Raw genomic sequence first — 26057 nt, 5'->3', positions numbered from 1 at the left:
TTAAAAAACCCAGACTTTCTTTGGTTGATTTATTTTTTATTTTCCTTTTGCACACTTTGTTTTTGTGTGCAGTTATTCAGGAAGGGAAATTTCCACTCGACTTTTTCCTTCACCAGACAGAAGTTTCAGGTGTGTGTATGTGTGTGTGAGCGCATGCACACAAAAAGCGAACTATGTGGGGGGGGGGGGCGCTTGGGTGGCTCAGTTGGTTAAGTGTCCGACTTTGGCTCAGGTCACAATCTCACGGTCCATGAGTTCGAGCCCCGCGTCGGGCTCTGTGCTTAGAGCCTGGAGCCTGCTTCGGATGCTGTGTCTCCCTCTCTCTCTGCTCCTCCCCTGCTCATGCTCTCTCTCTCTGTCTCAAAAATATATAAAAACATTAAAAAAAAAAAAAGTGAACCATGGAGGTACATACTTGATGGGTGAAAGAATGTTTCCCAGAGTATCAGAAGGTTACTACTGTAGGATTGTGACTTGCTTTTCCATCGCATCTTCATTTAACAAGAATATGTACAAAAATTCTTTGTCAGTGGGCACCTGGGTAGCTCAGTAGGTTGAGTGACTGACTCTTGATTTCCGTTCAGGTCATGATCTCATAGTTCATGGGTTCCAGCAACCCCTGCCACCTCCCACCCCCTTTGGGTTCCATGCTGACCCCGTAGAGCCTGCTTGGGATTCTCTCTCTTTCTCTCTCTCTCTCTCTCTCTCTCTCTCTGTCTCTGACCCTCCCCTGCTTGTGCATATGTGTGTTTGTGTGTGCGTCGTGCGTGTGTGTGCTTGCGCATGCACATGCTCTCTCTGTCTCACCCTCTGGAAAAAAAAAACTTTAAAAAGTTCTTTGTCAAACCTAACATTCTGTGAGTTGATTCTTGTTCCTACAGTTACCTTTTTTTTTTTTTTTAATTAGCACTTGTGTGCATGCATGCGCTGGGGAGGGGCACACAGAGAGGGAGAGAGAGAATCCCAAGCAGGCTCCACGCCCAGGACAGAGCCAGAAAGGGCTTGAACCTATGACCATGAGATCATGACCTCAGCCAAAATGAAGAGTCGGACTCTTAACCAACTGCGCCCACCCAGGCGCCCCCTTACAGTTATCATTTTTTATTGTTAGAGACTTGTATAACGTAACTTCACATTCTCACCTAGATCTTTCAAATAGCATTCTTTGCTGTTGGAAAATACTTCTCAGAACAGAGTTAGCTGAAGTGTGAGCTTTCCTCATTTATTCTGTCAGTAATGTCACTTTGAGGTATGAAAATGCATCTTTTCTAGACGTGGATGTTAATCTTTACTGTATTTTGGCAGTCATCCTGGTGTCTTCCTTCAGTGCAGAACTTTCAGTCTGATTCATTTCATCTAAGAGAAAGTACAGAGATGTTTTTAAAATTACCTGGCACAATTAAAGTCCAATATATTGTTGCATTTTTACCAGTGCCATAGTTGTGCAGTAAAGGTTGTATTTCCAGTAGTTTATCCCATTCCTCAGATAATGTGGCAAAGGCTTCTAAGATAATGCATTTAGCCAAACACTTTTGTAAAGAATGCTTAGTTTTTTCCTACTCTAAGTAAATATTCTTCTTTGGAGCCTTAAGCCCTTTCTACTTACCAACCTAATGTAATTTTTCCTTTCTTTGAATCCGTATTAATATGTTCTGTAGCCCTTACACTTTTTCCACCCTTTACATAATGGATAGTTGAATAGTTGTTTTATGTCCCCTACCAAATGATACGATGTTTGTGGGCAGACACTGTCTGTTCATCTTTGTGCTTCTTGTACTGCTCTCACAATACCTTACTCAATAAATACATAGCTAATGACTTGAATGAAATAATAGCAATTGGACATTTTGGATTATGTGAAATTTGCTTCAGCTACTGAATCTAATGTAGGATGTTGCCTCATTTATTACCACTCAGGATGGCCTTCTTCCAAAAAGTACAAAATACTTTTACATTTTGTTTTTCTGAAATGAACTCTTAAAGCCAGAAAAGACTTAGAAACAAATACCACCTGTGCCCTGTATCTCCCAGAATTCAGTTTCAGAGAGGATAAAACATTTACTGGTCATATAGCAGGCTAGAGCTAGAAAGAGAACCTAAGTTCTCTGTATCTGCTTGTGTAATTGAACAGTAATACTTTTTATTACTGCTAGTAATGACTTTAAATTCATTAATTGGCACTGAGGATACTAAGAAACCTAAAACATACTTCCTGCTTTTAGATTTTCGATATCCTGGGCAAGTTGACAGGTATACATTAAAATTATTTCATGTGTTCATTTGTGAAACAAACAAAAAAACCCTTTTATCATCTTTTACTCTTTGTCTTTTATTTTTGCCCAGATGTATTTGCATTCATTTGTTCAAAAAAAAAAAGGCAAACAAAATTACTTCAATTTTTTTTTTAATGTTTATTTATTTTTGAGAGAGACAGAGACAGAATGTGAGTGGGTTAGGAGCAGAGAGGGGGAGACACGGAAGCAGAAGCAGGCTCCAGGCTCTGAGCTGTCAGCACAGAGCCCGACGCGGGGCTCGAATTCACGGCGCCCCAAACAAAATTACTTCATACATCAGGTACCATAGTAGTGATTAATTCCACAGGAATTTAAAGAAAGAAATCAAGAGTGATAATGATCTTACATAATTTTTACAGATGAGGTAGGATTTCCTTTGACCTTAAGAAGGGCTGGGCTGGGGCGCCTGGGTGGCGCAGTCGGTTAAGCGTCCGACTTCAGCCAGGTCACGATCTCGCGGTCCGGGAGTTCGAGCCCCGCGTCGGGCTCTGGGCTGATGGCTCAGAGCCTGGAGCCTGTTTCCGATTCTGTGTCTCCCTCTCTCTCTGACCCTCCCCCGTTCATGCTCTGTCTCTCTCTGTCCCAAAAATAAATAAACGTTGAAAAAAAAAATTAAAAAAAAAAAAAAAAAAAAAAAAGAAGGGCTGGGCTAAGGAATAGTACACAAATAGTTTGTCATGTTAAGACATATAGAAACAATGATAATACCAAGCCAGAAAGTTGACTCTCCTCATTTCTAGTCCAATAGCTTGTGTATTATACAGTCATCATATTTATAAGTATTTAACTTATATTTCTATTTAAATCTATAAAGATTTAAATGTGTTTAATGCCCAGAGTATTGTATTAGGCTTTGTGTATTGTATTAGGCACAGTAGCCAAGTTTCAGCTTTCATGAGGTGTAGAAGCCCAGTTTTGTGAGTTCTGTGGGTAAACTATGAAGTATGAAATCCATTCTGAACATATATTAACTATAATAATTCTTGTAGTCTGCACAAGGAATAACTCCTCAATTGACTAATCTCAAACTACTTAAATCTTCCCTCAGAAGTCCATAAATCTTTTTTTTTTTTAATGTTTATTTTGAGGGTGGGGAAGGGGAGGAGAGAGAGGGAGAGAGAACCCAATCCACATTGTCAGTGCTAAGCCCGACACGGGGCTTGATCTCATGAATCTTGAGATCATGACCTGAGCCGAAATCAAGAGTCGGATCCTAACTCACTGAGCCACCTAGGCACCCCAAGAATTCCATAAATCTTAAATCTAACAATAGCAGATGCTTATTTTTTGTTATTTGTTCTCCTATATTCATGGCAACTATTGTTTTTCATAGATGGCACATGTTTTGGGGATAACACACACCCTTTACAAAGAAGAAGCGTTGCAAATATCAGTGAAATAAATATACTTGTTTATGTTTGCACTACTGCCTAGAGTGTATTTAGTAAGTTGTTCTAGTTTTAGTAAAATGAAGAAAAAGTTCATTCATCTGTGTTGTGAAACAGAGGTAATTATGTCACTATACTGCAGTTGAATTGGGAATACTATAAATTAGTATGGTTTCTGGCATTTTGGTTTTTTTACCATTTTAATTCAGCATTTCATTTGTCATTTTTTTCCTGTTTTCAGTAGGATAGATATGGGAGCCGACTGATGTGTACCCTCATTTTCCAGTTGTGTAAACATGAAACACTTGTTTTATATTTTTGAGAATTTTGTTGCTGTTTAACTTATTCTTTTCGGTAATGAATGTTAATCCATTTGAGTCTTTTGAAAGTATGACTAGCCATTAGATAACAAATTTTAGATAGAAAAAATCTTCCCAGTCAGCTCTGCTAGAGCTCAGATTGAATTGGAAAAGTATTGAAATGGTTCGTATTGAGAAATTTTTCGTCTTTTTTTGTTTTTGGTTTGATAAAAACATTCTACTAAAAAATAACATTGGATAGATTAGTGTTACTATTGCATCTGACTTAAAAATCTTTTATATTTAAATTTAGATGGAAAAAGTCCCCCCCCCCCTCTTTTTTTCAAGAAAGGAAAGGTGAAGCCTCAGGCCTTCAGGAAATATGACTAGAACCAAACAAAATAAATACAGTTCAATATTCCAGTAGCCCTCAGAACAACAGTGATGAACCCTTGAAAACTAAACAAAGATGATCAAACTCATTTTTTATAGGCAATGTACAAGTTAAATTAGGTGTCATTTTTAAATCCACTTTATAAATGGAAAAGATTGATAATAACAAATATAGGGAAAGAGTACCCTCATATACTATTGGTGGTATGTAAATTGGAATGTCAGTTTTGAAGGGTTATTTGGCAGTATCTATCGAAGTTAAAGATGATTATATTACTTTTAACCTAGTAGTTTCATTTGTAGATAATCTGTCCCATAGATGTACTTGAATAAAAATGAATCAAAATAAGTGCACAGGAGGGGCACCTGGGTGGCTCAGTCAGTTGAGCATCATGACTCAGGTCATGATCTCATGGTTCATGAGTTTGAGTCCCGCATCAGGCCCTGCACTGACAGTGTGGAGCCTGCTTGGGATTCTTTCTCTCTCCATTTCTCTCTGCCCCTCCCCTGCTCTTGCTCTCTCTCAAAATAAATACATAAAAAGTTTTTTTTTTAAGTAAATGCAGGGGTGCCTGGGTGGCTCAGTCTGTTAAGCATCTCACTCTTGATCTTGGCTCAGGTGATCTCATGTTTTGTGAATTCAAGCCCCGTGTTGGGCTCTGTGCTGACAGCATGGAGCCTGCTTGGGATTCACTGTCTCCCCACCTCTCTGCCTCTCTTTCTCTCTCTCTCTCTCAAAAATAAGTGAATAAACATTAAAAAAAATAAATGCACAGGGAAAAAAGTCTCTGTAGCTGTGTTTGTAATGCCACAGGATGGAAACAAACTTAGTATATTATTAATTGCCCTATAGTTAAATTGTGGAACAATCATAGATTGAACTACTCTGTTATAGTTAAAAGAATATCCTTTGTTGGAATGATTTTAAATTGTATTATTAAGCTTTAAAAATCTTCCAATGTGTATCGTATGATTCCATTATATAAAAGAAAGGATAATGCAAAGCATTCCAAATGCTGAATAGGTGAGTGTACATATGTATATGGAATATTATTTATATGTAAACAAATAGAAGACTATCGACAAAGATACATACAAACTTCTTTCTCAGTTTGCTTCTAGGGAGAGTGGTGGGATTTCAGAAGTATAAAAAGAAACTATCATAGTTTTTGACAGTTTTGATAATGAAAATATCATAAAATCTTACTTGTAAACAAAAATGCAGGTAGTCTTGCTTGTTCTACTCAAAAATCTGTATGATATCCAATAAATCTATATTCCCATAATTTCCCTTTCTTTGGACTCTTCATTTATCGCCTTCCTCTAAATTCGTAACATGAGAACAAAACGTAAGTGAGTGTGGTTTCTTAGGTTCAGTGACTCTGGCCATACAAAACTTTTGGGAAATTCTCACTGGTATCTGTTCCAGGGTGGAAATTTGAATGAAATGCCAAGACTTGCAAATTTGAATGAATGCCAAGGTCAAGATGTCCTCATGGTGCAAGGTCTAGCCCTTGAACCTTGAAAATCCCCAAACTGGATCTTATCAGTGTCTTGGAATTGATTGGATTCAGAGAAGCTTCCTTAGGCTGACTAATATCACAGGAGATTAAAACAGATTGCCAACTTATTAATTTACCATGAGAAATACAGCTGGCATGAGAACTAGGATACTGTCTGTCATCTTCTGATCATCATGTTCTCTCTTTGAAGGCTATCTAAACAGGAAGCTGAATTAGAATCATAACACTTAGTGAACATGGAAACAGAATAAAGAAGAATTAAGTATATAATTTAGATACTTAATGGCTGAGACTCTGATGGCCTACAGTTTTAAGGTTGGTTTGATGCCACTGGGATGAATAGGGTGAATCCTTGTGGGCACCTCAGATAATGCTGGTTTTACAATGTGGTTCTCAGAGAGAAACCATATTTCGGTTTCACAGAGTGCCCTGAACCATCACCTACATATGCTATCTATGCCAGATGCTGTAGTAGATTCCCGAAGTGCAGACAGAAAAGACACTTACTTGGTCCTTATTTTCTCAAGCTTAGTTCACATTAACTAAATGCTTTGGAACCTTGAAGTTTTATTTAACTGAGGCCTACATTTTGTTGGTGGCCAGATTTGGGTAGATATCAAAAATTTATCTTGGCCTCAGAATTAGCAGATGTTGCTTTTAACGTGCTGGGTAACAGTTGGTAATAGTACAACAGTGGTTTATTGGGCCAGTGTCAGGATTAGAAGAGTCAAGCAGTCCTCCTTTAAATGTGCAGTTGTCAGAGGTCAGAAATAGAAGACAATTAAAAACATAGAAAAGTGCAAGCAGGTGTTTTAAGTCAGGATCAGGATAAGGTGTGGAATTCTAACGGTTTGGTAAATTGGGATGTGCCAGCAATCCGAGTATTAGGATATGACTTTGATTGAAGTAAAGCTTATCTTACTAGGGAAACTTGCCACAATATGGGTTGCTTGCTAAGACATTATTGGGCCTGTGCCCACTATGAGGGCTGGTAAATGATAGTCCCTGGCTGAGAAGTGAAACATCAGTCTCTGGACCTGATTTTATTTTTCTTTAAATGTAAAGTGTAAATAGATTCTTCCCCAGAAGATCATTAAATTTTGTTTGCATCATCTAATTTTTCTTTAAGTTAAAAACATGTATATATGTTTTATATTATTTTAATTGACATGCACATATTATCTTATATTCTGCCTTTTAAAGAGTTTATGAGAAATACTATATATTTGTTTACATGGATAAATACATAAGCATAGTTTTAAAAATGAAGTAGTATATTATAAAAGTCTCCTTGTCTCTAATGTCACCCATCTCCCACCCCTCCTAGCACCACGACTATTACTTTGTTGTGTGTCCTTCCAGAGTTACTTAACAGGAACATACAAATATGCATTCTTATTTCTCCTCATTTTACCTAAAAGGGTAGCATACTATATATGCTATTCCGTAACTTGCTTTTTAAAGATAATAGTATGTTATGAAAGTATTCAAATGTATACGTAGTTTTTCATTCCCTGTTTATTGCCACATGGTATTGCCTTGGGTGTGTTTCTCATGGTTTAACCTGTCCTCTCCTGGTGAACATTGAGGTGGATTTTAGTCTGTTGCTATCACAAACCATGATGTACCATGGTGTTTGTGCATGTATAATTTCACAGGTGTGCAAGTATGTCATTAGGATATTTTTATCAGAAGTGCAGTTGCTGGGTCAGTTTTATGTGGGTGATTTTGATAGACATTGCTGAATTGCCCTCTGTTGTACCATTTCCTTTTTCTTTTAGGAAGTAGGCTGTACCAGTTTACACATTTTTTAGCAGTGCCATTTCTACCACATTGCCAACAATTGTGTTTTCAAACTTCTGGATTTTTGCCAGCTTTTGATGAATGAATAGCAGTATCTCAGTTGTAATATGCATTCTCTTATTGTTAGATCAAGTGTCTCAGTTCTCAGAGCCATTTTTTAAAGTTTATTTTTTTTTTTTGAGAGAGATAGCAAGTGGGGGAGGAGCAGAGAGAGAGAGAGAGAGAGAGAGAGAGAATCCTAAGCAGGCTCTGCACTGTCAGTGGGAGCCCAATGCAGGGCTTGAACTCAGGAGCCATGGGATCATGACCTGAGCCAAAGTCAGATGCTTTCTTAACTGACTGAACCATCTAGGCTCCCCCTCAGAGCCATTTTACTTCTTTTTTCCACTGTTTATTTCTTTAGCTCAAATTTTTGTTAATTTGTGAAATAATATTTTAATAATACTTTATGATTAGCATTTTTAATGTTTATATTACATTGTATTATGTAATTATACCATTATTTATCTTTCTGTAGCTGGGCATATTATCTCCTTTTTGAGTGTGGCTATTACATTTATTTTGCTGAGAACAGTTATTAAAAAGTGTTTCCCCTTTAGGTTATTTGGGAATTGAGAATTACAGGATCTGTTGTAGGCTTTTGTACTAATTAGCTGTGAGTAAACCATGTAACTTATCTGCATCTCAGTTCTTCCATCTGCAAATAAAGATGTTGAATTAAATGATTTCTTCATCCTGTGGCCCTTTGAAAGTTATCAAAAGCATTATATTAAGCCATTATTAATAGTCTTAAAATAATAGATATAGAAAGAGCAATATTATGTTGTTATAGGTTTTAAAAGACTTGTTCTGTTTCTTGTTGGATAAATAATGCTTTTCTTTGGTAAAAAAATTATCTTTCATTTGCCTCCCTTGACATTTCTTGGTTAGAAATACCTCTTCATCTTTTTTCACTTCACATCAAAGCCACTTTTTAGAGGCATGCTTTTTGTGGGCGGAGGGTGGGGTACTGTAAGGGAAGAAAAATACACTGTTTTTGATTTAATTTAATCCTTCTCCTAAACGTGCTTCATTACTGCATAACTGCTGCCAATTGGCCTGTTCAATTTTCCAGACTCAATTGGAAATCTGATCTCCTTAAATCTGTTTAAATGGTCCCTCATCAAAAATTAACACATTCAACTAGTTACACTATTTCTGCACTACGGAGTTAGGAATTAAATTATAGTAATCTTGGTGGTTTTTTTTTCTTTGTTTACTTGGCATCTGTGAAAATTGCACTAGAGAAGACAAATAGATCTTTTTTTAAAAAATTTTTTAAGTTTATTCACTTAGAGACAGACTTGCACACACACAAGTGGGATAGGGGCAGAGAGAGAAAGAGGGAGAGAGAATCCCAAGCAGGCTTTGCCCTGTCAGTGCAAAGCCTGATGAGGGGCTCGAACCCATGAACTGTGAGATCATGACCTGAGCCAAAATCATACGCTCAACCGACTGAGCCTCCTAGGCAACCCAGGATTTTTTTATTTTTAAGTAATCCCTACACCCAACCCGGGGCTTGAACTCAGAGCCCTGAGATCAAGAGTTGCATGCTCCATCAACTGAACCCACCAGGCCCCTAAATATATCTTTTGATGTGTGCTTTGGGGAATGAGATTAAAACCAGTGGTAAAATGAGATGTAGACAGTAACATTTGAATTACAACATCAAAATATAAGTAGACTGTTAGTAAAACTCAGAACTTTCAAAATTAAAAATCCTCTAACACTAGAGCATACAGACTTGGATTCTCAAAACTAGTAAGTTTTGATTGTATGGCATGATCTTACTCCCCTCCCCCACCATGAAATAGATTAAACTTTGCCATATAGTTTTTCACCCAGATTAGAGAGCATTAAGAGATAAAAGAAACCTTAAAGCTCATTTAGGCAATTCTCTCCTTGTATGAAATTCTTCCTTAAGGAAGGGAGATAAGCTTCCTTTGTGCGCAGCTGTTTAGTAGTAGAGTTGAGACTAGATCTTGGGTCATTGGATTCCTAGTCCATTTTACTTTCTACCATACTCTACTTAGTGTTGTTATTATCTTAATCTCTTTCTCGTTTCTGTCTTCCATATCTCCTACACACTTACCTATGAATGTGTGTTGGACACTGTTATCTGATAGTTTTGTCTGTCTTTGGCCGTTTTTATTTTATGTTTGGTTTCCATACTAATCATCTAGATACTTATCACTCAGTACTTAGGTTATTAATTGCCTTTGGGCTGTACTCACTACTCCTGTTAGCTTTTTGTTGTTGTTGTTGTTCTTTGGAATTTATTCACTACTGAATAGTGATATTCTTTAAAAAAACATTTTCATCACTTTCTTTTCCAATTTAAGATATTTAGTGTTTTCCTGTTGTATATTTGGTCAAAATTCTCAGTTCACAATTCAAACGATCTTCTCAAATAATTATGGCTTACCTATTTGATCATGCCTTTTTTGTTGTTGTTACTGAAAAATGGTTTTATTACGTTGTTGGATATCCATCTACTTATTCTCTGTATCTGATCAGTTCTAAATTTATCTTCCAGTCTTACACATTCCTTGCCTGTTCCAACTTTTGAACTGGTTATTTGTTTTTCACATTGGAAACTTCTGAGTGTTCTTTTCTTTCTGTTGCCAGTGATGAATAATGTTTTCTCCAGATATATATGTTTTAGTTATGCTCATTTTTATTACAGACAAAAGTAGTGTTATATATCTGAATGCACTTGTGGGTTTGGAAAATACTAATTTAGAAATGAATCAGGGGTACCTGGGTGGCTCAGTCAGTTGAGCATCTGACTCTTGATTTTGGCTCAGGTCATGATCCCAGGGTTGTGGGATCGAGCCCATGCTCAGCGCAAAGCCTGCTTAATATTTTCTGTCTCTCTCCCACTGCCCCCCTCCCCCACTCACACTCTCTCTCTCTTTTTCTCTCTCTCTCTCCAGATAAAAACGAATCAGTTGTTGACAGACAGGAAGAAAATATAGTGGATAGTCTCCTTGGTGCTGGAGTTTGCTAAAGTATGTGTGGTAAAATGAGATGATTTCTGGGATTGGGGAGGGTCATAAGAATTGTGTTGCCACAGCTTAGGTCTTAGGAAATAGGATAGAAAATTAATTCTTTTCCCTCTTTGTCCATAAGGGCAGGATTTAGTTCTAGCTTTGAAATTGGGCCTAGGTTGAATGAAGAAGGCTAATGGAAAGGTTTACTTAAGAGATTACAGGTATAGGTCCCATAGAAGAGTTAGTAACTGGCTCAGTGATTTTAAGGGACAGCTAAGTAGTCTTAACTTGATTTGAATCCAAATGGTAAAAGACATAGTTTTCTTAGTATATTGGGGCTTAGAAGTATACTTAAATGTCAGGAGCCCAGTACCTGTATAATTTGTACCTTCATCTTCATGTGAACGTAAATTCGATGGTTAAGTATTTTAAACACCTGTAATGTAACAGTCTCTGTGCTAGACTGTGTGTTTACCAAGAGGAAGAAACATAATTTTGGCTTTAAAAGGAGGCTGAGAGCCGAGTGGGGAAGGCAAACTTGCACATGAACAAATGTGTTAATTGCCATAGGAAGATATGTATAAAGTGCAAGATAATTTAGGAAGCAGTGAACTGTGTGTTGGGAAAAATCACAGAAGAGAATGGATATTTGGTGTAATTTGAATAAACTGCCACTATAAAAAGTCATATAACCAGGAAGAAATGCCCCTTTCGCCTTCAGTCCACCTGGTGGAATAAAAATGAAGACTCTACTCTGGTGTCAAGATACTGTCTAGAGGAGAAAAATCATTTTCTATTAATACTCTATATGGAGGTGCCAGAAATGATCCTGTCTTTTGGAGTGTCCATGAGATTTCTATCACTTAATCAAGATTTTGTACCATTCTGAGACTCACAACTAAACAAAAGCCTTTGCTGACTAACCCAGTCTTACCCTGGTGTTTAAATTTTTTTTTTAAATTCTCTAATATCTATACCCCAATATTTTTATACTTCTTCAAGATACCATTTTAGAAATGTATCCTTTTAAAATGTTTCATGTGTAGGACACCTGGGTGGCTCAGTCGGTTGAGCATCTGACTTTGGCTCAGATCACGATCTCACAGTTTGTGGGTTCGAGCCCCACATCGGGCTCCGTGCTGACAGCTCAGAGCCTGGAGCATGCTTCGGATTCTGTCTTCCTCTCTCTCTCTCTGCCCTTCCCTTAGCCATGCTTTCTCTCTCTCTCTCTCTCTCTCTCTCTCTCTCTCTCTCTCTCAAAAATAAATAATAAAACATTAAAAAAATATTTCATGTGTATCTTGCCTAATTAGAATGTGGAATTCTTTTTAGCCTTTTAGGTCTTAGCAAGGCCTGAATAGCATGAACTTAATACATTTTTGTTGAATGAGAAGTTCCCAGTAATTCTCTTAGATGCTGAATTAGTCAGCTTTTGCTGTGGCAATAAACCACCTCCAGTTTTAGTGGCTTACAATCATAAACATTTATTTCTCACTAGCATTCCATATGTCAGCTGTGCTCAACTGGCTCAGCTGGTCTTCCCAGTGCCTGGCTGCAGGCTGAGATCTGTCCATTATGGAACCCAGGCTGAAAGAGCATGCCTACTAGGGGCATGATCTTCTCTTGGTAGAATGCAGAAGCACAAGAAGGCTAACAGCAGTACTTCTTAAAAGCGCTCTATGGAACTGGCCCACATCCCATTAGCCATAGCAAGGCATATGGCAAGATACACACCTAAAATGAAGAGTGTGGAAAGTAGTATTTTCCCATGGGATGGGGGATGGGAGGGTGAGTGTTTAGTGAAAAATAATATGACCTAATACAGATGTTTCTGAATTTAACAATTAGAGGAACAGGTGAAGTTATAAGTATGAAACCAAAGAATTTGGTGTGTAGGAGGTCTTCCAAGGACCTGGGAGTGAGGAATATTTAATGAAAACTTAAATTATTTTAACAAAAGCAATATCAACATTAAAAGGTAGGGGGGCTGCAAAGTGTCCTAGTTAAAAACCTGGGCTCTGACGTTAGTCCAGTCGGTTTAGATTATGGATCTACTTCCTAGCTGAATACTCTAGATCAAGTCACTATATCTCAGTTTTCACATCTGTAAAATGGATGTGCCACTTACAAATCTGTTACTTTGCAGTTGTAAATCCATCTTTCATCGCCCTATTTGCAACACTGGAAATTTCTCTCTTGCCAGCTTTTGTTAAGGTTTGTCAGTAGAAGGACTAGAGGGAGAGTAGAGAAGGGAGGAGTTTTTCTTCCTGATTCTAGTGTCTTGGCTGCTCGCTCCTGTAGCACACTGAGGCCCCCAGAATGTGGGACACCGTGGGGCTCTCAACGCCTAGGGAGTTTTAGCAGCAACACTCCTACATGCAGTTTCCCAGTGAGTTCCGTACTCTGACATCTCCCCCTTGGTACCTTCCTGAGTTCCCCTGGCGTGTTGAGTTCTACTAGATGACTTTACAGTGAGTGACCTGTTGGCCTGATACTTTAGTGAATTTCTCAGACATCCATGCCATGTCCTTATCATAGGCCTGTATCTAAGCCCTGTTGAGAGTGGCCCCTTTACAGATTTATTCCTCTCCTGTTGGTCTGCATCAGCCCTTGAAGTAGTGGCTGCTCCCTGTATCTGCTATCTCTTTGACTCTTGGTATTATCCTTTGTTATAATTAATAATGCTTTATATTAACCTTTCCCTGTTGAAATTACTATGCAGTTTCTTGTCTTCTGATTGTACTTTGACTCATATGTCAGGGTAATAAGTGCTATTTTTCTCATACAATTGTTCTGAGGATTAAATGGAATACTACATGGGATCGCAAAGTGTTTAGTGTCTGCCATTGAGTAAGTCTGTAGTACGTGTGGGTGATGTGGAAACTATCATCTTCATCATCATCATCGCTGTTCCCATCACTAATTAGGAATAACATTTCTACTTTTTGTCCACAGGATGTTTCGTCTTCACTCACTCTCTGCACTGGCAGAACTGGCCGTGGGCGTTCGATGTTACCATGGAGGATCACAGCCCACCCAGATCAGGCGACGACTAATGATGGTGGCTTTCCTGGGAGCATCTGCGGTAACTGCGAGTACCGGTCTCCTGTGGAAGAGGTGCGTGTTATCTGAGCATTCTGCTCCTGCGTGTACTCTCATTCTTCCAGTTGTCTCTGTTATCTAGAAGGATTATATTGATTTCTGGCTTAACTTTGCACTAAAATTTCTTGCCCAAATAATTTGGTGTTGATAATATTTGTGAAATAAGATGTTTCAAAGAATTCAGCACTTGTGTCAAAGCAACCAATAGGAGATATCCTGCCTTAATATCTGCCTGTCTCCTCTGCCAAACATTTAAAATAATTTACCAATTTAATAATTTTAATAAATTTTTGAATAAATAATTAATATATAATAGTAAATGAATAAGTAAATAAATTTAATAATTTACCAATTTGCTGTATACAATCCACTGGTTTTTAGTATATTTACAAAATTGTACAATCATTGCCACTCTCTGATTCTGAAAATTTTCATCACTCCATAAAGAAACTCCATGCCATTTAGTAGTCACTTCCCACTTTGTCCATCCCTCCCAGACCTGGGAAACTGCTGATCTGCTTTCTGCCATTAGGCAGTAAAATAGGGATAATGATAGTACCTATCTCAAAGGTTGTTATGAAGATTGAGTTATTATTTTTTTAAATAACATTTTATTTTATTTTTTAAGTAGGCTGTACACTCAGCATGGGGCTCCAACTCATGACCCTGAGCTCAAGAATCATACACTTTACTGACTAAGTCAGCTAGGCACTCTGAGGTATTATTTGTTAAGTGCTTAGAATAGCGCTTGGCACATAACTTTGTAAAATAAATATTTTGTGTAGAAGGTACTTGGCACATAGTAAGCTATCAATAAATGTTAACTATTATTACTGGATATAAGCCAAAGGTGAGAAATGGTGAAGAGAGGAGAGAGAGTATTAGCAGAAAAGACTGGGTTTCCGAAAAAAAAAAAAAAAAAAAAGTTGGAGTTGTGATATAAAAGATTCTATATTAGATTCTATCTCCTATGCCAAAAGTTGTGATTTTAATCTGTAGGCAATGATGAGCTAAGAGGGTTTGAAGCAAGAGTCTGATCACAAACAAGTATTAAGAGACGTTAATACAGCAACAATAATGGAATAAACTGGAGTGGGAAGATGATCTACTGACAGACACTAATACTAGTTTGAGATGATGATGCAAGTGCAGGTACCTTAGAAAGGGGTGCATGGGTTTAGGAAGAAGAGAGGGGGAGAAAGATCTAGACGGAAGGAGGAAGAGAGGGAGGCAAAAGAAGGAAAGGAGGAATGGGAAACACACTTTTTGTCCTTTCACTGTAATAAATATTAAATGCTTAGCAATTTCTTCAGGAATGCTTTCCTGTAATGGAATTAGAGGACTCCAGGCAGGTGCATTTAGATTGCCTTTCGGCTTAGTCTAATATCAAAGATGACAACAGGCTCTACCTGAAGAAGCTGAGAAGTTGTTTGATGGTTTGAATGTTTAAGAAGTTACTACTCTTTTTCTTTGAGTCACTTTGTTTATACTATTCAGATTAAATGCTAATGAACAAGTTTAGATTATTTTACTTATCTTAGTTTGTGTTGTTTTTGTGTAATATTACTCCCAGAAAAAGAATAAGAAGATAATTTGGACTGGTATGTAGAGGAAACATTCCTCTTTTTGTTATAATTTTTAAGCCCCAAAATATCCAAAAGCAGAAAATCTACATATTGACAGTATGTTTTGTCACAGATTATAATTTGATGAATGCTTCAAAATCATAAATATACCTAAGTGCCAAGATTTTAGTGCTCGGAGATTGTTAGTCTTGTGCCTTTGCTGTGCCATGTAGGAAATTATAAAGAGAGAACCATAATTATTCTAAAGTTTTGAAACAAAAAATAAAAAAAAATTGTTGAAATTTTCATGTTTATATGGAGATCAAGATCAATAGCAAACACTCTCTAAAATGATTGTGAGTTGGGGCTCCTGAGTTGCTCAGTTGGTTAAGCGTCCGACTTTTGGTTTTGGCTCGGGCATGATCTGACGGTTGTGAGTTTGAGCCCTCTGTCTGGCTCCACGCTGACAGCGCGGAACCTGCTTGGGATTCTAGCTTTCTCCCTCTCTCTCTCTCTCTGTCCCTCCCCTGCTCACTCACTCTCTCTCTCAAAATAAATAAGCAAAGTTTAAAAAATAAATAAATAAAATGATTGTGAGTTATCAGTCAGAGAATACAGGCATAGGGCTTGCCCTTTAATTTTATATCTTTTTTCCATTCTCTTTTTAAAACTTGTGAAATGAGCAGAAATAAAATGTTTTCCTAAGAAGTGAGATTTAAAGTTCTTTAAAAAAAATAAAGTTCAGGGGCGCCTGGGTGGCTCAGTTGGTTAAGCGTCTGACCTTGGCTCAGGTCATGATCTCATGGTTCATGAGTTTGAGCCCCACATCGGGCTCTGTGCTGACAGCTCAGAGCCTGGAACCTGCCTTGATTCTGTGTCTTCCTCTCTCTCTGGCCCTTCCCCCACCTGCACTCTGTCTCTGTCTCTCTTTCAAAAATAAATAAATGTTAAAAAAATTTTTTTAAATAAACTTCTTTTTAAAAGAGGGCATGATATAATTTTAAAGTTTAAAAATTTTTATTTTATTTTATTTTTATTTTTATTTAAAAAAAAATTTTTTTTTCAACGTTTATTTATTTTTGGGACAGAGAGAGACAGAGCATGAACGGGGGAGGGGCAGAGTGAGAGGGAGACACAGAATCGGAAACAGGCTCCAGACTCTGAGCCATCAGCCCAGAGCCTGACGCGGGGCTCGAACTCACGGACCGGGAGATCGTGACCTGGCTGAAGTCGGACGCTTAACCGACTGCGCCACCCAGGCGCCCCTAAAGTTTAAAAAATTTTAAATTTATAAACTTAAATTTCAAAACTTTAAACTTCATAAATTTAAATGACAAAAGAATAATAGGATCTAAAAAGTCTAATGTAGAAGTTTCCATCCCCAATCCCTTTCCCTGAACAAAAAATAAATATTTAGCGTATGTTGTTATAGTTTTAAATTATATAGGTGGATGACAAAGAATACAATTTGGAATGTTTGCCTTCAAACCAAAGTGTATATGTTCTGGGTTATACAATTAGGTATGTGTAAAGACCAGGTTTACTACCTAAATTCATGAATTAACTTAAGTATGATCCTTAGAAACCATATTACGGTATTGTTAGAGAAAGAACATTTGTCACATTTTACTTTGTTTTTAGATACTCAGTCTTAAAAAAGATACTGAGATATAGTATTAAGGACTCAGGGTTTGAAGTCTGAATATTTGGGTTTAAACTGGCTATGTAGCCTATCTAGTATCATTCTTCATTTAGCCTAAAGTACTTCCTTTACTAGGAGTTCTTGTCTGCAGGAGATAGATCCTGTCAGCTTTTGTCTGGAAATGTCTTTATTTTGCTTTCACTTTTGAAGGATATTTTCACTGGATATAGAATTCTAGGTTGACTTTTTTCTTTCTAGCACTTTAAGTATATCATTCAGTTGTCTCCAGTTTTGATTTTTCTTTTTTTGTCTTCAGTATGGAATCCTCATTATATTCTAGTATTTTTCTTCATTGTGGTAAGATATATGTAGCATAAAATTTACCATTTTAACCATTTTTAACTTCATTAACATTAATTACATTCACATTGTTGTGTAACCAATACCACCATTCATCTCTAGAATTTTTTTTATTATTCCCAAACTGAAACTCTGGACCCATTAAACAGTAATTCCCCAGTCAACTTCCCCCAGTACCTGGGTATTCTGCTTTTTTGCTTTATGAATTTGACTATTCTAGTGCCTATATAAATGGGATAATGCAATATTCGTCCTTTTGTGTCTGGCTTATTTCACTTAACATAGTAATTTCAGGGTTCATCCACATGTCATGTATCAGAATTTCCTTCCTTTTAAAGGCTGACTAGTTTTTCATAGTGTGTATTATATACCATTTTGTGTATCTATTCATCTATCAATGAATACTTGGGTTGTTTCCGCTTTTCAACTATTGTGAATAGTTGTGAATAGTGAACATTTATGCACAAATATCTCTTGCAGCCCCTGCTTTCACTTCTTGTGGGTGTATAACCTGAAGTAGCATTGCTGGATTATGTCTTCAGGTTTTTTTATGGAAAAGTCCATAGTAATTCTTATCTTTGTTCTTATGTGTGAATGATATCTTTTCGTTGGCTTAGTTTTATGATTTTTTAAATTGTTTTCAGCAATTTGATTATGATGTTTTAGTGCTGTTTACTTTGTGCTTATTCTGTTTAAAATTTATTGATTTCCTTAGACTGTGAATTTATGCTTTTTATGAAATTTGAACAATTTTGCCCATTATTTCTTCATTAAATTTTTTTGTTCCCATCTGCACAACCCCCCTCATATACATATACTTTCTGGGACTCGTTCACACATGTGCTAGACCATTTGGTATTGTCCTACACATCATCAAGGTTTTGTTTATATTTTATACAGCCTTCTCTCTTTCTCTGCTTCAGTTTTTGGAGTTTTTGTTTGTTTCTTCAAGATCACTGATCACTTTTTCTGCAGTATCTTATCTGCTGTGTCTACTTATTTTTAAAAAGATTTTGGACATTATATTTTGAATCTCTAGAAGTACCATTTGGACAATATTGTTAATTGGAGGAGCTGGAAAGACGGCAGCATAGGAAGATCCTGAACTTACCCCATCCTGTAGACACACCAGATCTATAGCTACATATGGGTAATTTCCCTCTGTAAAAGATCTGAAAACTGTATGAACTCCATCTACAACAAAAGATATAAGGACCACACCAAGATGGATAAAGAGGCAGAAACACAGTCCTGCAAAAAACCCTATCCTCAGAGCAACAACATTGAACAGAGAAGGAATTTTACCAGGTGGTGCTTCTTCTGGAGGAGTGGGGGCGGGGAGGTTGGTGCCCCACATTAGTCACCCCATCACCTGGGATTTTCCCTGGAGAGAGGAGCCTGAAAATATTGGACTTGCAAAACCAATGGGTTTGACATGCAGGGGTCCCAAAATGCTATATGAAACTGAGATTCTGGTCTTAGAGGGCTCATATGTAGTTTCACTTGCTCTGAGACCCAGAAAAAACCCAGCAGTCTGAAAAGGATTGCCAGTGACCTCACAAACAGAAGGCATATCACAGGTGTGGAGGCTCTTCCTAAGGAGCACCAGGTTCAGGCTCCCTACACCCACCCTATGCTGAGAAGACAAGTGTCCATTTTGTGTGGCTTTGAAAATCAGCAGGGCATAACTCCAGGAGAGGTGGAGAGCCATAGGAAACCACAACTCTGCTCTTACACGGCCCCTCCACAATCTCACTCACTCTGAGATCCAGCCATTGGAAGGAGTTTGAAAAGCACCTGGGCCGTATGTGATGATTTATTCACTGATTTTAGGGCTTGTGCCAGAAGGGCGGGGTTCTGTGTGAACTTTCTTCAGGAGTGGAACTGCTGGTGGCCACCATTTCTCTTGCCTTACTTCAGCCTAGCTGGCCTGATGTAGGTGCCAGTTCTGACATTCTCCATCTACATGGCTAGCACTGCTTGCCCTGCTGTGGCATTTCCCTGTGGTCTCCTTCTGTCACGGCAGGGCAAGCAGCTTCCACCCTGCCTCACCTGATGGGCATCCTTAGGACCAGTACCCCTCCAAAGTGATTCCTTGGGAAAATTAGGGGGGAAGCTCTGCTCATGAATACATACATAACAGTTGTAGCCAGGCCTCTTGGCCAACCACATCACGTGCTGACCCCACCCGCTAGACACCCACAGCAGCTGCAACCTGGCCTCTAAGCTTGCCAAGCTCGGACCAGCCCCATCTACCAGTGTACCCACAGCAGTTGCAGCCCAGTCACAACAGGAGGGTGCACACAGACAACACAGGGGATACCCCTGGAACACTTGGTTCTGGTAACCAGAGTAGATTGTACCTCTGGGCCCCACAGATGTCTTCTACATAAGACCACTACCTTTAACACCAGGAAACATTGCTGACCTACATAATACATAGAAACAAACACAGAGTCAAACAAAATAAAAATATAGGAATATGTTCCAAATGAAAACAAGACAAAACCTTGAAAAATGAACTAAATGAAATGGAGGTAAGCAATCTACCTGATAAACAGTTCAAGTTAATGGTCATAAAGGTGTTTGTCAAACTTGGGAGAAGTGTGTAAACCCATTGAGAACTTTAACAAAGATAGAAAATATAAAAAAGAACCAATCAGAGCTAAAGAACAAAATAACTAAATGAAAATACACTAGAGGGAATCAACAGCAGATTAGAGGATGCAGAAGAAGGATCAGTGATCTGGAAGACAGTGTAGTGAAAAGCAACCAAGCTAAATAGCAGAAAGAAAAAGGAATTAAAAAAAAATTAGGCTAGGTTAAGGGACCTCTAGGACAACATCAACCATACTAACATTTGCATTCTTGGGTCCCAGAAGGAGAAGAGAGAAAGAGGCAGAAAACTTATTTGAAGAAATGATAGCTGAAAACTTCCCTTACTTGGGGAAGGAAATATTTGGGTCCAGGAAGCAAAGAGACCACCAAACAAGATAAACATAAAGAGGTCCACACCAAAACATAATAATTAAAATATCAAAAATTAAAGAGAGAATCTTAAAAGCAGCAAGAGGAAAGCAACTAGTTACATACTGGGAATACCTCTAAGGCTATCAGGTGATTTTTCAGCAGAAACTTTGCATCCCAGAAGGGAGTGGCATGATATATTCAAAGTGCTGAAAGGGGAAAAAAAAATCTACAACCAAGAATGGTCTACCTGGCAAGGTTATCATTCAGAATTGAAAGACAGATAGAAGGTTTCCTAAACAAAAGTTAAAAGATTCATCACCACTGAACTGGCCACAGAGGAAATATAAAGGGACTTCTTTAAGCAGAAAAGGCCATAAGTAGAAGTAAGAAGATTATGAAAGAAAAAGTCACTGGTAAAAGCAACCATAGTTAAGATAGTAGATCAGTCACTTACAAAGCTGCTCTAAAGGTTAAAAGACAAAAATAGTGAAATCAAGTATATGATAATTAAGGGAATACACAAAATAAAAAGGATGTAAAATATGACATCAGATACATAAATTCTTGGGAGGGTGAGTAAAAACAAAATTGTTGAGAGGGTTTTAGAATGTATTGGAACATTGGGGCGCCTGGGTGGCACAGTTAAGTGTCTGACATTTGATCTTGGCTGAGGTCATGATCTCATGGTTTGTGGGTTTGAGCCCCGCATCAGGCTCTGCGCTAATGGCTAATGGCGCAGCGCCTGATTGGGATTTTGTCTGTCCTTCTGTCTACTCCTCCCCCACTGGTGCTCATTCTCCCTCAAAGTAAATAAAAATATTACAAAAAAAAAAATGTATTGGAACATAAACATCCAGCAACTTTGAATAGATTGCTATATACACAGGGTGTTATATATGAGCCTCATAGTAACGTAACCACAACTCCAAAACCGGTAATAGATACACAAAAAATAAAGAGAATCCAAGCATAACACTAAAGAAAGTGATCCAATCACAAGAGAAGAGAGCAAGAGAAGAAGAAAGGAACAGAGAAGAACCACAAAAACAACCAGAAAATAATGAACAATAAGTAGTACAATAAGTAGTATCTATCAGTAATTACTTTAGATGTAAATGGACTTAATGCTCCAATCAAGACATAGAGAGATTGAAAAGATTAAAAGAAAAAGAAACAAGACTCATCTATTTGCTGTCTACAGGAGTCTCACTTCAGACCTAAAGATTCATACAGATTGTATGGATGGAAAGGGATGGAAAAAGGTATTCTTTGCAAATGGAAGTGGAAAAAAAGCCAGGGTAGCAAAACTTAGACAAAATAGCCTTTAAAACAAAGACTATAATAAAAGACATGGTCATAACATAATGGTAAAAGGATCAATCCAACAAGAGGCTATAACTTGTAAATATCTGTGCACCCAACACGGGAGCACCTAAATACATAAAGCAACTATTAACAAGGGAGAAATTGACAGTAATACATAATAATAGTAGCAGACTTTGACACACTTTGACAGACTTTGACATACATCAATGGATAGACTATTCAGACAAAATCAATAAGGAAACAGTGGCTTCAAGCAACATGTTAGACCAGATAGACTTACTAGATATATACAGAACATTCCATCCCCAAACAATGGAATATATAATCTTTTCAAGTGCACAAAGAACATTCTCCAGAATAGATCACATGTAGGACACAGAATAAGTCTCAATAAATTTAAGATTGAAATCACATCGAGCATGTTTTCCAACTACAACTGTATGAAACTAGAAATTAATTAATTACAAGGAAAATTAATTACAAGGAAAAAAAACCTGGAAAAAACACAAGCACGTGGAGGCTAAATAACATGCTACTAAACAACCAATGGATCGATGAAGAAATAAAAGAGGATATTTAAAAATACCTCAAGATAAATGAAAATGGAAAGACAACATTCCAAAATCTTTGGGATGAAGCAGAAGTAGTTCTAAGAGGGAGGATTATAGTGATACAGGCCTACGCCAAGGAATAAGAACAATTTCAAGTAAACAATCTAATCTAATACATAAAAGAAGTAGAAAAAAATAACAAAGCCCAACGTTGATAGAAGGAAGGAAATAATAAAAATCATACCAGAAATAAACAAAATAGACTAAATAGATGAAATAGGTACTAAAAAACAATAGAAAAAAATTTTTAAAAGATAAATATAGGAAAGATAAAAAAAGATTAAGAGGTTGTTCTTCAAAAAGATAAAGGAAATTGATAAACCTTAGGCAGACTCAATAAAAAAAAGAGAGGACTTAGGGATGCCTGGGTGGCTCAGTTGGTTAAACATCCAACTCTTGATTGGCTTAGGTTGTGATCACACAGTCATGGGATTGAGCCCCATGTGGGGCTCCACACTGAGCATGGAGCCTGCTTGGGATTCTCTCCCTTTCTCTCTGCCTCTCCCTGACTCTCATGTCCATACTCTTTCTCTCTCAAAAATGAACAAAAACATAAAAAGAGAGAGAACTTAAATAAAACCAGAAATGAAAGAAGTTACTACTGACATCACAGAAATACAAAATATTGTAAGAAACTACTATGAAAAATTACATGCCAACAAATTGGGCAATCTAGAGGAAATACTAGGTAAATACTAGATAAATTCCTAGAAACATACAATATTCCAAGACTGAATCAGGAAGAAATAGAAAATCTGAAAGACCAGTTACCAGTAATGAAATCGAATCACTTCAAACAAACAAACAAAACCACACACACACACACACACACACACACACAAAAACCTCTTAATAAGTAAAAGTCTAGGACCACATGGCTTTGCAGGTGAATTTCTGCAAAACGTTTAAAGAAGAGTTAATAATACCTGTCCTTCTCAAACTATTCCAAAAAATTGAAGAGGAAGGAACACTTCTAAATTTATGCCATGAGGACATGATAGCAAAACCAGGCAAAGACCCTACAAGAAAAATAATTATAGGCCAATATGTATCTCGTGGTCCTTTTATGTTTTGCTTATTTCATTTAATATAATGTCCTCAGGTTTCATCCATATTGTAGCATATGTCAGAATTTCCTATTTTGAAAAAAGATTGAATAATATTCCATTGTATGTATGTATGTTTTAGTCCATTTGGACTGCTGTAACGAAAATACCACAAACTGGAGGACTTATAAACAATAAACATTTATTTCTTATAGTTCTGGAGGCTTAGAAGTCCAAAGTCATGACACTGGCAGATTCAGTGTGTGGCGAGGGTCAGTTTACTAATTACTGGCTTTCTTTTCACTGTAACCTCACATGGCAGAAGGGTGCAAGGGGGCTTTCTTGGGCTTTTTTAAAATATAAGAGCATTAATCCCATGAGGATAGAGTTCTCATGACCTGATCACATCCCAAAGGCCCCATTTCCCAGTACCATTACCTTGGATGTTAGGTTTTAACATGAATTTTGGGAGGACACATTCAAACTGTAGCAATGTATACACCACATTTTGTTTATCCGTTCATCTGTTGATGGACATTTGAGCTCCTGCTACCTTTGGGATATTGTGAATAATGCTGCTGTATACATATTTGTTGAAGTTCCTGCTTTTACTTTTTTGTGGTCCGTGCCCAGAAGTGGAATTGCTAGACCTCATAATAGTTCTATTTAAAAATTTTTGAGGGATCTTTATACTTTTTTCTATACCAGCTGCTTCAATTTACTTTCCCACTAACAGTGCACAGGAGTTCCAGTTTGTCTACATCCTTGCTTAACACTTGTTATTTCCTGTTTTTTCAACAATGAAAACAAGTATGAGGTGATATCTTACTTTGATTTTGATTTCCATTTCCCTGATGATGAATGATGGTGAGCATCTTGGCCATTTTATGGGTTTTTTTGTTTTGTTTTGTTTTGTTTTGTTTTGTTTTGTTTTGTTTTTGGAGAAATGTTTATTTAAGTGCTCTTAACGATTTTTTAATTAGATAATTTGGTTTTGGTTTTTTTGTTTGTTTTTTGCTATTGAGTTGTAGGAGTTCCTTATATATTTTAGATATTAACTTCCTATCAGATACATGGTTTACAACTATTTATTCCTGTTTTGTAGTTTACCTTTTCATTTTGTTGATTGCTGGTCAGTAGCTTTTCAGTGTGATTTAGTTTCACACTGAAATTTTGTGTATTTTAGCTTCAGTTGCCAAGACCAAAAGTCATGGAGTTTTTCCCCTATGTTTTCTTCTGGGAATTTTATAGTTTTGGGTGTACTTTAAAAAAAATTTTTTTTTTAATGTTTATTTATTTTTGACAGAGACAGAGTGTGAGCGGGGGAGGGGCAGAGAGAGAAAGACACAGAATCTGAAGAAGCTCCAGGCTCTGAGCTGTCAGCACAGAGCCCGACGTGGGGCCCGAACCCACAAGCCTTGAGGTCATGACCTGAGCCAAAGTTGGACGCTTAACCGACTGAGCCACCCAGGTGCCCCTGGGTGTACTTTTAATTCTTTAATTCATTTCAAGTTGACTTTTCTGGATGGTGTAAGATAAGGGTACATGGGTTGTGTTTCCATTTATTTATGTCTTCTGTAATTTCTTTCAGCAGTCCTTTGTACTTTTCTGTATATGAATCTTTCACACACACACCCCGCCCCCGGCCTGGTCACCTTTATTTCTAAGTATTTTATGCTTTCTGATGGGATTGTTTTCTTAATTCCTTTTTCTTTGTATAGTTTGTTGGTAGTGTATGGAAATACAATAGGTTTATATATATATATATATATTTTATATACTACAACTTTCCTGAATTTGTTTACTAGTAATCAGTTTTTATAAAATCTTAAGGGTTTTCTATATATAGTATCATGTCACCTGTGAAGAAAGATCATCTTCTTCAGTCTCAATCCTTGCCTAATTGTATGTCTAGAACTTCCAGTGCTGTGTTGAATGCAATGGCAAGAGTGGGCATTTATAGCTTCTCTCTCTCTCTTTTTTTTTTTTGAGAGAGAGAGAGCGAGCACACACACACACACACACACACACACACACACACACGAATGGGGTGGCACAGAGGGAGAGAAAGAGAAAGAGAATCTTAACCAAGGTTCATGCCCAGTGTGGATGGAGCCCAATGCAGGGCTTGATCTCACATCAGTGAGTTGGGTCAAGAGTTGGATGCTTAACTGACTGAGCCATCCAAACACCCCTAATAGCTTATTCTTTATCATAGAGGAAAGCTTTCAGTTTTTCACTGTTGAATCCTTCTCAGACTCTTTTAAAAAAATAAAAGGGGGAACACTCCAAACTCCTTTTCTGAGTCTAACATTACCTTGATACCAAAATCAGACAAGGACACCACAAGAAAATAAAATTACAGGCCAGTATCCCCAATGAGTACAGATGAAAAAACAGTCTGAAAAATGTTAGCAAACTGAATTCATAATATATTAAAAGAATTGTATGGGGCACCTGAGTGGCTCAGTTGGTCAAGTGTTCGACTTTGGGTCAGGTCATGATCTTACGGTTCGTGAGTTTGAGCCCCATGTTGGACCCTGTGCTGACAGCTCAGAGCCTGGACCCTGCTTCAGATTCTGTGTGTCCCTGTCTCTCTGCCCCTCCCCGACTTGTGCTCTGTCTCTGTCTCTCAAAAATGAATAAACATTAAAAAAAAAAACCGTATTCCATAGTCAAGTGGGATTTATTCCAGGGGTACAT

The 26057-nt window shown here is 37.5% G+C and overlaps 1 protein-coding gene across 4 annotated transcripts in view; it reads left to right on the top strand.

The window, feature by feature from the left end:
* Positions 1–26057, top strand: part of MICU1 (mitochondrial calcium uptake 1) — a 247772-nt gene that overhangs the window by 30039 nt on the left and 191676 nt on the right. For 3 of the 4 annotated variants that reach the window (XM_086679944.1, XM_086679942.1, XM_086679945.1), the window contains exon 2: positions 13688–13849. In XM_086679944.1, the coding sequence (XP_086536070.1) occupies positions 13689–13849 (161 nt within the window). In that variant the 5' untranslated portion in view covers position 13688. Of the gene's footprint in view, positions 1–10675; positions 10751–13687; positions 13850–26057 lie in introns of all 4 variants that reach the window. The other variant, XM_086679943.1, reaches the window with a different exon arrangement.

The sequence above is a fragment of the Puma concolor genome, chromosome D2, assembly GCF_028749965.1.
Source record: "Puma concolor isolate L17-30 chromosome D2, mPumCon1.1.hap2, whole genome shotgun sequence".
Lineage (NCBI taxonomy): Eukaryota > Metazoa > Chordata > Mammalia > Carnivora > Felidae > Puma > Puma concolor.
This window is presented reverse-complemented; position numbering and strand designations above follow the sequence as displayed.